Source organism: Hetaerina americana, unplaced genomic scaffold (assembly GCF_022747635.1).
Source record: "Hetaerina americana unplaced genomic scaffold, ioHetAmer1.1.p SCAF_27, whole genome shotgun sequence".
Classification (NCBI taxonomy): Eukaryota; Metazoa; Arthropoda; class Insecta; order Odonata; family Calopterygidae; genus Hetaerina; species Hetaerina americana.
Genome location: NW_027286841.1, coordinates 5,230,653 through 5,248,998, shown reverse-complemented (window position 1 = coordinate 5,248,998; position 18,346 = coordinate 5,230,653). Strand labels below are relative to the sequence as shown.

Here is an 18,346-nt window from a genome sequence, read left to right as displayed (position 1 = left end):
ATGATTTGCACCGCTTTATGTTAATGATCTTGACTTTCCTCCATGCGTCAAGGTCAGAGCGAGAGATTCACTCGGATGAGGACTTTTGGAGGGAAAGGTTAGATGTGAATTTCAGGTAGTTTGCTTTAAAATATTTTTGTTTCTCATTAATACTAAAAAAATTCCAATCAGTTAATTATAATTATTAATTCTAATTATCTGTCACTAAATAGCTTGTTTTTTTAAACTATTAGGACTGTCACCTTCTAACTTTCACGAAAAAATATGCGTGAATGTAAATTTTCAATATGACATCCCTCCGATTCTAAATATTCGCGATCCCTCGCAATGGGAAGGGCGAGGGCCTGTCCTCTGGTCGACCTCTCTCTTGGCTGGGGTTATGGTTATTGTTCTCGGGACTTTTCCATCCTAATCCGGGCTGAATCGATTGCCGTGCATTGCCGGTGTCCGCGAAGGCGTGGGCGTCGCGTGGGTCCAATTGGAGAAGGAAATGGGGCCCTCACGCCAGCCGCCTGCCTGCCTCCCACCGAGGAAGAAAGCTCGCTCGTTTTTAAGGCTGCGCTCGCTCTTCTCACCTGTTTCAACTCCAAGCAATGTTTTCTTTTTTAAAGATAATATTGCACTAGTGGATTTTATTTAAGTATCTGGCTCATTGGGAAATATTATTAGGTACATTTAACACAAGATAGTTTAACATCGATGAAATAATTTTATTTATGAGTATTTTTGACGATGCTAAAGCTGATTAAATATATTAAATGATATTTAAGGATTAAAATAAAACTTAGGTCAAACGTGGGTGGTTTAAAATCAAAGAGGGAAGACAATTTTGTGGATTTTTTTCCGGTGGCATCACCTGGTGAGTAAAGGGTTACAAATTTTACAGACTAATCTTGTTACTTATTCAAATAATTTTAAAATCATTATAATTAATGATAGCTTAAAGATAGGAACATTTTCATTAGATTTTGGGGGTCACACATATGGTTTGGCAATCACCCTCAGCTTTCAGATGCACATTGGAAAACGCTGTTCTAGTTCCTTATTTTAAGATGCCGTGAGTACCTTCCTACATCTGGAGTCTTACGCTTACCCAAAGCTTGTGCGGTGTCAACAGCAGTGATAATATCATGAAATTATGATCGCAATATTTACGTGGACGCATTAGAGGACCCTTGGCCTGAAATATTACTCGAATGAGACTTACCGTTAGTCCCACTTACTATTCAGGTTTGCAAATTTTTCCTTTAGGACTGAATTATATGTTTAATAAAATCAATTTGTTGCCAATGAACTAAATATTACGAATTGTGAGTTGCAACTTTTTCTGAGGGTCAAGCGATTGTTGGAAGAACTTTCCCCACGTGATGACTTGAATTAATTTAGGAAACATTGGTATACCAACTTATAATATTGAAGAACTTCGATTAATGACATAGGTTAACGCTTTAAAAATATGTTATTATTATTATTATTATTATTTGGGATACATTGCTGTTAGGCGATAAGCCGGGTGGCAATGACATGATATAACAAACAGTAGTCAATATAACAAACAGTAGTCAATATAACAAACAGTAGTCAGTGCCCAATTTATTAGAAAATCGGCTAGTAATTCAATGGGATTTTTGTCCAGTTTATACAGGTTCAATTTCTTAATTTTGTCGCCGAAATTAAAGTGGTCTTCCATGCAACGGGTTAGTGGGAAAATAACATTTGGAGGTATCTGCAGTAAGAGCACTCTTTTTCATTACCATATGAACAATTTCGGTTTTGAAAGAGTCGTGTTAATCAATGCTCTCTACTAATTACAATTCAATTGACTCAAGGTAAAATCAAAATTTCCAAGTGAAGGATGCTCTATTTCTTCATTAATTTGTGTTTTCAAAGACTCAATTTGGCATATTCTGATTATGCCCAATTTGTTTCACTGCTGATATTCATGTGTTTGTTCGCATTTTTGCCTAATATGTAAAATACTTTAAATGCAGCTTTATGCAATTGGGAATTCCGTCTCTACACATAATTTAAGATGACCAGATTTTAATTGTCTGGCAAAAGAAAGTGGTTTTTGAACTTACAGAAGAGAAAACGAGGAAGCAACGAAGAATATCATAATCCAAGATTATTCCTCTATGAATCGAAATTCTCATACCTTTGCACTTGTAGGAAGTTGAATGCTTTTTAAAAATTATTATTTTGGATTCTCTACTCTGTGATGCCTCGTTGGCATCATCTAATTTCGCTCTAATGAAAATGTTTTATTATTTAATTGAAATTGAAATTGCCGCTCTTCACTTCTATTGAGTGGAGTGAGCTTTGCTCTTTAGACCGCATTTACTGCTCTTGACATGAGGCAATCTAACGTGGGAAATGCTTCAGGGAATTAATATTCCAGGACAAAATGTTTAACGGTTTAATGTTTATAATTTGCGAACAGAATTCAATTTCCTTCCATTCAGTCCATCTTAATAGTCAATTAACGTGTTCCCCCTCCTTAGCAAGCTTGAGGTTGAATGCCATTTGCATGATTTTAAGCTACAAAATATCTTGGGTAAAATATTATCACATTTTAAAATTACTTCTCGTTCACTAGAATTTTTTTAAAGTTTAGTTTCTTTCATTGTAGAGACTAAAATAAAAAAATACTTATTTTTAATTTATATATTATGTGAGTTTGATTACTTATAATTAGTTTATCTGATAACCGTATAGTTGCCTTTAGGAAGTTTTAAGCAATTTCATAAAACTGTCACTAAAATATGACAAAGAAGTGATAGTATTTTCTGCGGATATCGTCGAGGCAACGTAAATAAACGCAATAAATATATGTCGACAGTAAAATCATTTCTGCTTTCAGACATTTTTTAAATTTTATTCACTTAGTTTAACTCATTTGTGTGGTGTCCATGGAAAACATTATGTAGAAATTCGAGATACGTAGATTTTCATCCATTTATGATGTATCACGCTACATTTGTCCTACGTATTAGTTTCATTTTCTTTAACTTTTAGAGTATTATAAATGTCATGACAGCTCTATATTTTGCAATTTCTCCATTGTAAGAAAAATATTTAACATACAATTATATTAATTAAACGTGCAGGTCGCTGATTGAAGTTGCAGCTTTTCATTTACATTCAATGTTAAAAAAAAGGGGCCGATATATATTTTACTTACCTGCCGGTTTGAATATTTATCCACTACGTTGAATTGTTATTTTATTATTATTGCTATTTATTGTAAATATATTACTGCAGATACTCTCTATTAGATAACAGTGGGCTATCGAAATTCGTATTTCTAGCATGTAGGTTGGTATTTTCATGTTTACAAGAATCACGGACCTCAGTAAAAAGAACCCTGAAGAAAGCGTGTGTACGAGTGAGGGCCTATCCATATCGTATAATTCGTTTGCGGCACTCCTGGGGCCATCGCCGTCCTCTGCCCCCCTGCACCTCGACAGCCCGCCGCTCCCACTCCGGCACATCCTCTGTTTGTTCACTTCCGCGTTTCGCCCCGGGCCCTCCCGGCCCCCTCCCTCTTGGTGCGCCACTCGACCAGGTCAAAGACCGGTACTCCTCACACGATGTGCCCCGAATCGAATCGCCATATTAAAATGGCTCATCTCAACTAAAAACAATTCCTGAGATGATTTTTTCGCAATTCTTCGATCGCAAGATACTACTTCAATAGCGATTGACGTATTTTAATCCTCTATTCATCCACTAGCCATTCGATTTGAATGAAGTAGAATGCTAGACCGAAGTGCCATCCTTTTATTTTATATTATATTTAAAGTTTATTTTTTATCCTATAGAAAGACAGAATGGCTATTATTATAATTGGGCCCCGAGTTCTTCAACTGTTAGCATTTATTGAATTATTGACACCTTGCTACGTGCTTCCCTTCTTCCGCTGAGTCTCTTCAAAAGGATTTCAGTTTCATCTCGGTGGAATTCCGCATTGCTTTCCTCTCATGTCCATTTTTCATGAACAGTTCGGTTATCCTTGAAAGGCGTTTGTCTCCATATCTTCCTCGGTGTTTCTACCACGATGCAACTTTGAGCCTCTTCAGCCGTCTTCTGGTATCAACGAGCATTTATTCACGTGATGCTGCTGTCCATATACCCTTTGGATAAGGAATTGAAGGTGCTCTATCCAGGGGTGGAATGACAGACTCCCTCGATGGCCCTCGAAGGTCTCTCTGCTGGTGGAAATCTGTGACACTGCCCCTTTTCCCGATGAATAGAGAATTGGATTGGACCACATGAACTAGTGACAGAAAAAGCGCATCTAGCCACAATCTCTGAGCTAGTTTCACTACATTTTAAAAGTATTTATCAGTTTAATAGTTTACATGTTAGAGTTAAAGAGAGTAACTTCCCTGCAGTCCACCAGGGGGCAGCAGGAAATACCGAAGCACTAAGAGCATCTGGTTATTATTTAGACGGAGCCCACAGAGGCGCCCGCAATGGTGCTCTTTGAGTCAAACCATCTAAGGACAAAGGCGCTCACGTATCTCATTAGATTATTGGACACTTTTTGAGGCGCCACTTATGATAGAAATATATTCATGTAATTTTCTTAAATAATAATTATTTCTTCTCCTTTACTAAAACATCAATAAATCAGATGGCTTTTATTGGCTCAAGTTTATTTGAGCAAATGCTTATATTAAGTAATATTCCATACTTATTCTTCATTAGAACTTCAATCTAGAATAGCGGATTTATGCATGGAACTCATTTATTTCCTAAATTTTATTCCTCCGCACAGTTATTCATGGTCACGTCTGTACGTTAGTTAATGATGTAAAATAGTGGCACTTATATTCCCATCCCAATGCCAATCTATGGAAAGGTTTTCTCCAAGTACCCGACGATGACAAACAGCAAGTAGATATTGTTGCATTGCATTGTATTTTTTTACTTCCATAGGAAGTACTCCTCAAAGCAATAATGTCCGGAAAAATCTTGCGCCCAGCAGCTTTCCTTGGAACCAGTCTTTCAAATTATAATATCTTTGCGTCGTTTTGAGGGCCTTGATTCTGCCACGATGACTAATCTATGCAATAGTCAATTTGTTCTGAATTCATGTGTTGGCTAGGCATTATTGCCCGAACCATTCGGCCTTCCTCATCGTCGGGGCAATTCTGGGAAGGAGTGGTGGTAGCACGCGTAGTCACCGCCAGAGCTGCCCCCCCCCCCCGGCGTCAGGTCTCCAGGCGGCCGCCAACTCCGAGGGCATGTCTTCCGCCGCGAGGGATCGCCGCACCGGAGGGATTACCACGTCAAGAAGGCGTCCTCATTCCAAAAGGGTTTCGGTTGAACGGTGGCCGCCGTTCTTGAGAGAGAGAAGATGGCGCCATTCGATGAGCTAGCGCCCCTTCTTTTGGGTAGGAACTAATTAGCACGGACGGTCGCGGGTGTGAAATACTTCTTGCATTTTGATTTACCTCTTCAAAATATAAATTCAACGCACGTTCAGTGATTGCTGCTTTAGCTGGTGTATTATACATGTGCGTTGTGCATTTTCTCAGTAACCGTGCACACTTCAGTCTATCCCATCAAAGGCAACACATTTCAATCGGCCGGAGCCTCTAAGTGACTTGATTCTAAGCCATCCTAAGAAGTGTTTGGAAATTAGCCAACGCGCAATCTGTATAAGCGGTAGAAGAGTTATGACATCCAGGCATAATAAAATTAATCACTATTGCATATGGATTACATAAATACAAAATGGAGCGGCTCACAGCATCACAGGAAATCGTATATGAAAGGACAGAAAGAAGATTAGTTCCGCCCGTGGTGCTGCTCTTCATCTCCGCCCGGGGGGGAGGGCTGGGCTGCCCCCGCGGGGCCCTCCACGGCACCGCCCCTCGCGCGAGGCCACCTGGAGGGGCGACCCCGTCACTGGCCCCCTCCCCCCTCCGGGATTCATGGAGTCGAAGAAACCGCGGCGGCTCACAGGGGCAACCGCAGTCAAGGCGACGCCGAATTGAAGTTGAAGGGCTTGGTGCCGAAACCGAGTCCACCGGATGTCCGACCGGGCGCTTTGAAAATATAATATCGCTCGAATAGGAGAGAAAGATTTTGGAGTGGAACGCTATTGAAAAAAATATGACGGCGTGAGTGTCTTGTCTCGGTCGAGGACACGTCCCGAATGAAGCCGTTTGCCCACTGAATGCGTTCGCAGGTGTCTCCCGGGAAACGGACTGGACCGATTTGCAGCAACAATCCCTTCAAGTTCGCGAGAGAATTCGTGGCCTGTCCCTTACAACCTGAGGAGGAAATGTGGAGAGATTACGTGGTTGTGTTTTGGGGTCGGGGGGGGAGCCCTTTCCGCGACATCACGGGCCCTCCGTGGGGATGGGGGGGCGAGAGGCGGGAGTCGGTTCGGGTTGCGTTCGGGCTGTCTGCTGAAGGATACTTACAGCTTTCGATTTCGATGTGGCACAGCTGTCGGTCCATCGGGAAGTACTGCAGGTTCATGGGGCAGGAAGCAGTGATGGTCAGCCTGGCCGCGTTGGCGGGGATGCAAGAGACAAACAGTTCATGATGAGTTTGCTGGTGGGGCCATTCGCTCGACATCCATGACATTTCACAAAATGGTGGCCAGCATTAATGCCGTACTCTCCTGTGCGCTTTCTCAGATCGGTTTGGGCTCTTTAAGTTATTGGAGGCTTCGAAATTGTCAAAATGGCCTAAGACGAAGGTATCGTGAGTAATAATGACTGTATTTTTCCATGTGGTTTACGTTATTCCGTTTTTCCATACCTGGTGATTGGTGTGGTTTGCTTTTTGATCAACTTAGTCCGTGTAAAAATGTGCTCGATATTATCTCGATATCCCTGAATTTGAACTCGCGAGTACATTCCGGCCAGGTCATCAAGCAGCAGGTGGACTTTGGTCACCCGTCTCAATTGACTCGCTCATGAGATTCTTTCGAATTTCCTTTTCCTCGGCGTTTGGAATGGGCGTAACCGTTCGTTGGAGTCTCTTTCCTACTTACGCTATCGTCTCTTTGTCACGCATTTTCATTCGTTGACATGTAAATATGCAACAAAGCGTAGCTAACGAAAAGATTAAGGATGTAGAAACTTATCCCTTATCCTTCACAGTCGTGATCTTACTGGCAGACTCGTGAGAGTGTCGCTTGTCACTTGTCCTTTTATGCTGCCGATTGAGAATTTGGAAGGAAATATCCTAATGAGATTCAAAGATAATCTTTTCAGGATAATACAAATAATGTGTATCAAGGCCTTACAGTGGAAATAACCTATCTCTCTCTATTTGGTTGCTATCACTCAAGTGTGTCAAGTATGCACAGATCCGATTAATGTACAGAGGAGGAATATTTGATGCACAATTTATCAAATGAATTAGTAATTGGGCGTAATCACATTGCATTTCTCTAACATTAAATTTATTACAATGCTTATGCTGCCAAAACAATTTTACGTGAGATCCTATAGCTAAGCCAGCAATAAGAACATTTTATTTGCGTACCCCATTTGGAAACTTATTTTACTCCAATTTTGCTTGAATAGTGCCTCCTCCGAGTCGGGATCACCTTGTTCACGGCGGGATTCCATCCGAAGCAAGGAAATGATTTGTGGACGCAGTTGCGAGCGAAAACCACGTTGTGCCCAGGCACTGGCGTCATTTCATTTGTTCTTTTCAATCTGCAATAAATACTGGAATCTTAACTGCCCTAACATGCGTCTAATCTTAGAATTGATGCAAAAACGGACCATTCATGGATCAAAGAGTTTAATCTTTCATTGGGCTCCCATGCCGAATTACTTCTACTTCCAAACCGAAAGATATAAAATTATTGCCACCCTGCGTGCCTGTGTAGTATATGAGTGTCAATAAACTAAAGGCTTCCCTAACGTTCGCGAACAAAATGGTGGAGATCGAGGAAATTAATGCTTGTGCGAAAATCAGTTCGGGTTTAGAAAGAGGAGAGTGACGCAGTAATGACATATTTGCACGCAGCAATATAAAATATTACCAGGATTATGCGTTTACCTCGTGGATTTAGGGGAGATGCTCAAGAGAGTAAATTATGAAAACTGAATGAAATATTGCCAAAGATGGGGATGGACAGGGAGACTGGCAAATTAGAAACCATATACGTATGACTCTGACCGAAAAGCTAAGTGTATCGGATTGATTAGTGATGGGCAGACGAGTGAGACGGGGCCGTTCATTGTCACCCGTGTATCTAAGCGTATATCCAGAGTAAAAGACAACAGAGGTCTCTAAGTAGTTACGAACCTTTAAGGATTAATGATGAATAAAGTAGGCGGGTCGCTGACTCACGTGCGATTAAGCTTGGAGAATACCGAGATGTGAGAATGGAAAAGGTAGAAAAAAATAAAATGACCGGAAGTCAATAGGAAGGAGAAGTTCAGAGAGGGTGGGAAAAGCGAACGGAAGAAAGGCTGATAGGCATTCTAATATTTTAGCTCGTAAGAGATGAGAAAGCTTGAGGTATCCAGATGATATGAGCGGAATTATTTTGTACAGCGAGAAAGAAATAGAAAATACTCGGGGACGCAAAATGGCAGAATGCATATGAGAATTACGTCGTGCTGGCGCTAGGGGTGCTTAGAAGAAAGGAATTCCCTGAAAGACAACACCTTTGAATTAATGCTTTAGGGTCAATGTACATTCAAGATACCTTCAGTGGTAGATCATTTTAGCAGAACAAAGTTACTAATCAGTACCACGACTTTTTAATCATCGTTGAGCTGAATTGAAAAATTGTATTTTATAATTATCCTATTTTACAATAATTTATAGGAGTTATCAGATAAATTGCATTTAATGTTGCGTATGAATCAAAATATAGTTTAGCTCTGCGTACATCAATTAATATTAAGTTCAATAATACTAAAGGTTTGAACTGCAGCGGAATGCTGCTTAATGTTGAATTGCAATTATTTTATCCGTTACACGCATGAATTATTTTGTACAGCGATGCTGGAATAATTTGAATACATAACATAAAATAAGAGATAAGATGATAAATTATGGAAAATATACCATGCATAAGATTGAAACATAAACTGTTAAAGATGAAAATAGATTTTTGTCATTGGTGAAGTGGAGGCTGCGAACTATCTCGGATTTAATCGAAACCACATGGCTTCAGGCAAGGGCGAAGATGGCTGAGTTGGAAATTAAATTGCAAGTTCGATATAAACCAAAAAAAATGAAAGAACCAGGCGACATCCCGCATGCGAGCAATGTGGCCTGTGAAGATGAATTGGTCTACTGCAAGAGTGAGTGGTGGGGCTGTGATGGACTCGTGAAGAGCTGGAGGTGGTCAGCGATGATGGAAGATTGGAATGCGTGCACTACGGGGGAGTATTTTCTCAACGGACATTTATATTGTATATTGTGTATTGTATCCTGCTTGCAGTTTCATCTTGCTTCATATAATACGCGGTGATCGGGCATCATTGAGTAACCTAACTGTTTTGAGTGTTCAGAATTTTTAAAAATTTCCGCTCCATAATGCTCAATATTTAATTAATTGGTACATAATTTACGATGTTTATGTTAGCCGTCAGGTTTTGAGCTGAAATTAAATGGTAACCATCACCCGGAAAATAGAGAAAACAGGTAATTGTTCAAACAGAAGGAAATAAAAAAAAATCAGAGATTTAACCTACTTTTCTGCAAAGCTAATAACGGCCATTTGAGCAATATCACCTATGCCTTTGCCTGTGGCGCCCCGCCAAATGAGGCGGCAGCCATTCGAAAACCTCATTGTCGGGGAAGGGTCATCAAGAGCGCGATCACGCAAGGATCGCGCTCGTAGTGTGAATCAGCGAAAATTCATTCTACCACTCAAAAATGTATAAATGAAAGGGTGTCTTAAGATGGCGGTCATAAATCATCAATACGAGTGGAGTGAATGACGGTGGATTCAAATGTCAAAGTCTTTAAAAAAGTACTCTTACTACTATGGCTGTCTAGAGAAAATCTCCGTATCCGCATAGCGTGAGAATTAGCGGGAGAGGGAGCCGATTAATGGTTGCTATATGGACGCACAAAGTAGGTCCGTATACGCTTCGATCTTCAGTGGTTGGCCGGTCGCACCTTTTGTCATTTGTTTATGCAATAGCGAGTCAAAATGAACAATTTAATCGGAATTCCCGCCAAATGAGAAGTTCGTTCAGCGATAAAGTTATTAATTATAGAAAAAAACTTCAAAGCTGGTGACATTCATCGTTGGGAAATTTGTGCTCCCTGTTGACCAGATGTGATGAGTGACAAGAGTGGAGTGCGTCAGTGTTGTCGTTCGTTTAAGAGTGGACGGGCAAGTGTCCATGATGATGATGACGGCAATTAGTGGACGCCCCGCCATCTGTGGTGAACATAATGAACTGCTCCTGAAAATTGATGAATTACGTTGTGAAAGCCGGCGTTTTGCGATATCGGAATCCTTAGAAAGTTTTCCGCAGATTTCTACGACTCCGTTGGATAGAAACGCGACTGAACAGTTAGGCTACTGCCGATGTTTTGAGCTCGTTTCGACGCGGAACTTCAACAGATGTCAACATCATAGGTTGACTGATATCTCAGGCCGCAGAATTTTATGCTTAAGGAATTTGAAAAGTAGTTCAGAAAGATATGAAAAATGTTTAAAATCTGTTTGGCGAATATGTAATTAAAAATAGTGGAAATATGAGCTTTTGAGACGAAAAAAATAAATTGCCTCTATCTATTCCAGAGTACTTTTTAAATAAAATAACGGAGGTTACTTTCTGGGCAGCTCTCGTAAAAAGAGAAGTAAATCTAATGGAAGAGATGGGTTCAAGGGTGATTAAGCCCTGCAGTGCTCCAAAACCTCACCTAACACACGACACCAATCATTTAATGCTCCCGGTATTAAGATGAATCACTCTTCAAGCCTACGATGGCGCACGCGGACACATTTTCCTCCTGAAGCGCCATCGTTCGCCCATCGTCTTTCCATCGCAATCCTCAGCATTCCACCGTCCACGGCCGATATGCCATCCAACCAATTCCCCTTGCCAATCCTCAGCCAATCTCTCTCGTCTTCATTCTCCGCGACTATGCCTTCTTCGCATGTTTTCCTTTCATATAATTCTTACCATTTTTCTCCATACCCACACACCAAAATTATTCCCTTTCTTTATCGACCAAGCCGTGTACAACACTAAGCATAATAAAAAAGTGTTCGCCATTCTTTTCCTTGCATCGTTACTTCCTCTTCTTGTTTCTCTATTTTTTATTTTTTTTTGTGTTTATCTTGCTTCCTTGGAAGAGCGCAAAAAGTGTGTGGCGGGGCAAATAAAAATGAATATCCTTAAATAGTGCGTTTGATTTTATGGCTTAGGAGGAATAATGTTTCATGTTCAAGGATTCTCGTTTGATTCGCCTTCAACGTTAATGCTCGTACAATGCAACTGACGTCTCAATAATTATTATTGAGTTTGGTTATCTTTGCGGCGTGTATCGTTTTTTTTTCATTGGCATCACTCTCGGAATATTTTCAGTGAAATAGTTTTCTCTTTTAGTTTTCCTCGCGGAAGACGGAAATAGTTGTAGGGATGGGAAATACAGAAAATTTCGGCGCTATCTCAACGGGAGACCGAGTCGAGGAATGGAGCATGAGATTTCTCCGGCCACCTAATGCTGGAGTAAGTGCGAGGTGGTGAAACGGAGAAACCGACTGCGTGATATTGGAGAAGTGACCCGGTTCGGTCTTTTGGCGGGGCCAAGTGATCGCGCGATCAAAGGGAAGACGGAATCGCGGCCACTGGTGGGATTCGGCGCCGGCGCCACCTCCCCGGCCCGGCGCCACTCCGCGGGACTCACCGTATGCTTCTGGTGATGCTGCCCGAGTGATGGATTCGGATGAACTCGTTGCTCGTGGTGGCGATGTGGAAGTACGATTGCTTCTCGTTTACGAAGAACGTATCCGGCACCCATATGTTCTTGATGAATTCGGAGCCGACGGATAACGTCTCCACGCCCGGCCTCTTGCGGAAGGCCAGTCGCGGGTCCGTCCAGAACTGCCGAAAGTAGAAGTCCAGGGTGAAGTCCTGCGGGGGGGGGGTCGGGGAGGTAGGGGTAGAGAGAGAGAAGGAGGAGAGGATTAGAGTTTCCCGCGGAGAGTCCCGTCGCAGCGTTCACGTTCTCTCTCGCACTCACCCGGCAGGGGGCCTCGCGACCCCCGACACCTCTCTCGGCACCTCCAGCCACCCCCCCGGCGCCCCCGCCGGGGTGTGCCGGGGATGGGGCGAAGGGGGGCGGGGATCGCGGGGTCCACCCGCCCAATCAAACATCTTACGCGCCGTTCACACTCATTCAAGTGAAGTACTCTACTGCTTGAAACTCTAAGCGGAAGAAAATAAAGTGTTCCAAGTACTTTAATTAAGAGAGAAAGATCATAAGAAAATAATTGGTCTCATTTTGTTGGTACTTAATTACTGTACTGCAATAATAATATGTAAATACAGAGAAAAAACTCAAAGTACGACTTCCTATGAGAAAGAAGAAGCAAGCGGAAATGTCCGTTGGCTGGGAGCAACCACCCAACCAAGCACCTCTGCTTCCGCTGCTTCCTCTTCCAAACAAAAGGATCTGTTTACAAAATTTCAGCAAAGAACATATTTTTTTCGTGAAAAATCGACTAAGTATCATGTAATATACTTGAAATAAATGATTAAATTTACAATACAGACAGTGATAGCGACAAGCAACATGCATGGTATATACATTACGTACAAGTGTCTACGTGAGATCGCATTATGGCTCCGTTTTGCCCTCGAAGGTCTTCAGACACCCTTTGCACTCGTTTCGCTCGATGCTGACCGACCCGCTCTTAAAATACGCTAAATATGAGCGATTATCACGGAGTGGTGCACGTTTCAAAACAAAAATGCACACGGCTATGGGCGTGAATTTAAATATTTCATTTGAAAAAGTATTCTTCCTTCTTTCGATGCACTAAGCAAGAACGTAAGTAATTTCATCTGGAGTATTATTATTGCTTTCTTTTTGACGCGGGATGTACACCCGTGTTCGTCTGCTCGAGTCTTCCCGCCGTTGGGAAATGTTTGCCGAGGGATCGCTCTCGGCTTCTCCGACGGCCCTCCGCTCGATTCCGAGAATCAGAATCTCGAACTCCACGCGACAATGAAAGAACGCGCGGCGTCACGGTAATCGTGACCACCTCCGTTCGACCTTCAATTCGAGAGACCCCCCGAGATGCAAAGGGAGGCACAACTCCGACGAGGGAAAAACGCTCCAAAACACTGGGAGGGATAGGTATTATTATTTAAAAGAAGCCATTTTTTACACTAAGAATTGATACACAGAAACACATGATCAAGCATGCGGGGTAATATGTACATACAGGTGCATTATATTTTTACATATATATATATATATATTTATATATATATATATATATGCATATATATACATACACATAGAAGGGGAGAGCATGCAAAAAACTGCCATGCCGAGATGCTAATGTCAAAGGCGTGCAGAGTCGTGAGTATATATAATATATATCTCCGTGCCTTCGATGTGTCCTTTGATGAGGTTTCATTCTCTCCGCGTCCGCTCCCAACCCCCCGGCGCCTTCCCTCGCCTTTCCCGCCCCCTTCACTCCCGCCACGTGGGACGGGAGGAGAATTTTCGGGGGTGGAAGTGGCGGGGGGAGGGCGACGGTGGGGCGGGGGCTCGTCAGAGGGCAATGCATGTGTGTCACTGGTGGAGCTGAGAGTGTACTTTGGGGGTGGATATATATATATATATATGTGGGCGCGGGGGAGAGACAGGGGGGGGGGGCGTGTCGAGATGGGTGTGGCGGTGGTGATTGGGGGGGGGGGCAGAGTGGCACGTTCAGCAATTGGGTTTTTCGGGGTGCGCTCTCGCGTGAACGGGGGCAGAGGACACCCCCGATCCACCCAAGGCGATCGGCGCCCTCCTGGGTGAGGGGGGGGGGTTTCCCCTTGGGCGTCGTTGGGAAGACCCGCGAGTCTTCTCGAGGACGATGAGACGGAAGCGGATCCCCACCGGGGGGGGGACACGCGTGGACAAGGTTCATCTCTTGAATCGCGTGCTACTTGGCGCAGAGGGGGCGCTCGTTCGTTCCCCCCCCCCCCCCTGCCCTTTCACCTCGACCCACCTCTCCACACCCTCTGCCCCTTGCCCTTCCTTCTCTCCCGCCCCCTTTCTTTTTCCGTCATCTCCTGCCCCATCCCCCCTATCCCTTCGATTTTTCGCCTCCGAATAGAATATAAAGAATACTAAATGTGATTTTGCACAATCAAATTCTGTGTTTTGCCATGATTTAACTTTGTCCGTAAATGATATCGGAAGTCATTTTGCGCATGCGCGGTGGTTGCCAGCAAAGCCAAATCTCCTGTGAGTCACGCCTTTGGAAAACACTATTCCCTAACCGCTCCTCAAGATTTAAATCTTGTCCATGATGATTATAATCGTCGCTCCTAAGAGTTTGGGAAATGAAACATCCACGAAAGTGAAACGTTAAGGGGTTTCGGGTGAACTAAAGTTGAATTACTTTGATAATTGCTCAAATGGAATTGCGTTCTGTCTGCATTTTGACAAAATCCCCGTCAACACTTCGCCGTTTACATCAAGATTTCAGAACTACAATTCTCCGCGTGGATCAATTCAGTCAATGAAGAATGTCACCACAGCGACATCTGTGCATTTTCTCGAGTACCTGATAAAACCCTCATGTTATTAATTAATTTTTCGGGTTAATTAGGGCTAGATTGAGACTTTAGAGTCCCTTCTTCCGCCTAATACTTATGCATTAAAATGAAGATAGTTACAAGCATCCATGTCCCAGGTCGAGATAAATCCACCTAGGCTTGGCTCGAACCCGCGACCTCAGGATCGCGACCTCAGGTAGGTGAGGGCGTTACCCCACCGCCGCTACGGGACTACGCCCATTCCAAGTATGCCCTGAATCGAAGGAAATCAATAGAAATACGAGAATCGTCCGCCCTCTCACGTTTTGGTTTGTCAAATCTTAATCCCTAAACTTGTACCTTTGATGGCAGAGGGTGCGTCGCGACTCGGCCTCGAAGATTGATCCGCAACTGGACGGTCGTGCATCAGCGGAATACCAATGATGCGCCTTCCTTGAGCCCCCCCCCCCCCGCCCTCGATCTGCCCGCCCTTGGGCGTCCGTCCCGGGAGGCGGACCGAGGTGAGCCCTCAGGACCGGCGGGAAAGACGGCACTCTCCCCCGGCCGCCTGGGATCGTTGCCCGGGGTGGATACGTGCGGCTGGTGCGTGCCACTCTGGTCGGTTGTGCTGTCTGTCGGCGTGCGTGTGAGAGATGTGGGCGGGGGAATCAACCGGAGAGTATTATTATACTCCGATCGAGAGAAATATATACAACAAAGGGATTTAGAATCCGACGCTGGACCTTGGCCTGTTATGCCATCGTTTATATATTAACATATACATATATATAATATTTTTGTGATCGGAAAATCGTTTTAGCCTAAAAAAAGAAGTGCCAAAACTTGGAGACAATTTTGTCGTTTGAATAATAGTCCTCCTGAATTAAGGGAAACATACCTTTTGCTGTGGAGATTGTGATTTTGGGAATTATTATTTTTTTCCTAGGGACGTTTTCCCTTCCTTTGCGTGGCCTGGACTGCAATTTTGTTTCTCTCATATTAGGATTCCGTCTGGTCTTGCGTGTGGTTGGTGACGAGAGGAGTGCGGGGGGGCGGGAGGGTGGGGGGGAGGTATCGCGGGAGGAGGGAGGCGGGGCGAGAGGGGGTGGGGGGGAGGTTTATAGGGGGCTTGGGGGGTAGGGTGGGCGTACCCCCGCGTCCACGCCTCCCCCCCACTTCTCCCCTCCCTTCAGTGTGCCCTCCAAGATATGCACATTTTTTTCATTTTCGATATTCGTATTATTTGTCGAAGCCTCGCATTTGGGGGCGGTGGCCGTTGTGCGTGGTGATGTTTTAGGTGGGGGAGGGGGAGGGAGGGGGGGGGAAACAGGATGTCCGAGGGTGGGCGGAAGGACCAGGAGAAGGGGCGAGGGGTGGAATGGATGCATCCACCCTCGGGTCGTCGTCGAGGACGCGGTCGGAATCGCCGCTTGTCGCTTGTCGGTGGTGTCCCAGGACTTTTCGGGCTCTCTTCTCCGATGGGTTCGTTTCCCGGTGAAGGTGAGGGGTCGGAGGGAATGGGGTCGTGAGGTGAGGGACTCGCAGAGGGTTTTAGTGACGCGGGATCTCAGACAGGGTCCGTCCTAAGAAGAAGAGAAGGCTTTCGGTACCCGAACGGAAATGTCCAAGAAAAGATCTGTTAGCTAGGAGACTCCTTCTCGGCGTGGCCCTCATGCGGAGGAAGTTTCATTGTTTATCATGGAAATCTATGGGGCAACTACTTGTTGAACATTCAATTCCTCCCACGACGGACCTTTTCTGAGAGCCCTTCCTCTGAGGGCACCTTTATCTTCGGTGGCCCCATAACTCGTTTGGTGGAGGTTTTTCGGGATATCAGAGGGACGAATGCGGTGATCGACGTTTGTTCACGGCATTTAATGATTACATATATTTATATAGTTACATAAAATAGTATTCGGGTGTCCTGGGGTGAGGAGGCGAGGTAGGTTGCTCCAGCGAGTCTGGGAGGAGGGGCGGAGGGGGGTGAGTGGCCCCCAACCCCCTTGGCGCCATCACCCCAACACACCCCGAAAACTCTTTCGTCTTTTAACGAAAACACTTACACTTAACACACACACGCACACACAAAAATACACGTAATTATATAAGAAATATAAGTATATATATATATATCCATGATTACTATGTAGGCGTGGCATTTGGAACGTGGGCAGAGAAAGAAGAGGCGTAGGCATACAGGGCCAATGGATGTAAAACACACTCGCTACTGTGGACAATGCAAGCGAGGAGGGAAGGAGCCTGGGAGAGGGAGGGAGGGATGTGTTCGGAGGGAGGGAGCCTGGGAGAGGGAGGGAGGGATGTGTTCGGAGGGAGGGATGGTGCTCGGAGGACCCGCCGACGAGGAGCGGCGACCGAAGTCACTCCGTCGAAGTAAATCTTTTGCTGCGGCTCTTCTTCGACCCGTCCCCAGAAACCGCCCCAACGTCATTGTCATCTGCGTATCCTTCGCTCATTCACAATTGCTGTATCTGTTCTCAATGATTAATTCCTACTATTGCGGTAGGGAATTCAAGTAAATTTTATTCGCATTCCGAAGAGTAAGATTCATTTCCCTGCGATATTGATGAGTTCTAATTTATTGGTAAATCAAGCTCTTATTATCCATTGTGCATGGAAAGGCGAAGACATTTGTGAGAACATTTAAACGTCTGCTAAAAGTTATTCATAATTACCTGGCGAAGGAATTATATAAAAGATATTAAAATGGCAGGTATTTTTTCATCGCCATTGTAAAGGCTTTCATTCACTGGTAAATTGTCATGATTGAATGTAGTGACATTAGATTTCAGCGAAGTTCTTCTCCGGTAACGAGATGATGGCCCCATGGTAATTCGAGGTGAATTTCGTTGCGTTCATTCTTATGTTAAAAATCTGTCTACTTCCATTTTCTGATTTTAGAAGGAATAATTCATTAAAAGGGGTCATTGTGTGACAATTTATGGAGCATCCCTAATATACTCTTTCAAAACCAGAGTAAGCATGTTTCATTGTTATTGAATGTCACTACGCTGGCCATTAGCATGGCTCGTTCCCGCTTCGAATGGAGAGGACTGAAGATTTTTGCAACTGGGATTTGAATGAGGAGAAGCACAAGAGTCTCACCGATTGCAGCGCTTTATTTGGATCGAAAGATATCGGTGTCCTTCTGGTCACTTTCAGAGATGATGTTTGGGACGATTGGGAATGCCTTTGTGATATCTTGATTAACAATTTCGTTTTATTCCAACACTGAGACAAGAACCCCCGTTTGTATTCCAAATATCTGGGAACAAAGAAAATGTTCAATCAATTTCGCAGTCCCAAAAGACAGCCGATCAAAACTTAAATTAGTATTCGTTCCTCTAATTATTTCCTAAAACAGAGGCAGTTCCTAAATGTCAGAGGTCCACTGTTGAAATCTTTACTTTGTTCCTTGTCTCCAAATATTTGAGTGTGTGGTTTTTCGGAGAAGAGGTCTCTCTCGAAATTCGCTCTTAAAATTGTTTAACGTCAGCGCTTGAAACTATTTGAGAAATCAAAATTATATTCCATCCCTTGTAAGCTTATCCAAAATTTAACCAGTAGCAGGCAACATTTTTTTGAAAACTCCTGTCTCAAATTTCTCA

At 43.7% G+C, this 18,346-nt stretch overlaps 1 protein-coding gene across 1 annotated transcript in view; it reads right to left on the bottom strand.

Annotated features, from left to right (window-relative positions):
- LOC139689669 (gamma-aminobutyric acid receptor subunit beta-like) overlaps window positions 1-18,346 on the bottom strand; it is a 166,516-nt gene that overhangs the window by 41,979 nt on the left and 106,191 nt on the right. Inside the window, exons 4-5 of the mRNA XM_071586859.1 lie at window positions 11,866-12,092; window positions 6,438-6,520 (exon numbers count right to left, since the gene is read on the bottom strand). Of these exons, the coding sequence (XP_071442960.1) occupies window positions 6,438-6,520; window positions 11,866-12,092 (310 nt within the window). The remainder of the gene's footprint in view (window positions 1-6,437; window positions 6,521-11,865; window positions 12,093-18,346) is intronic.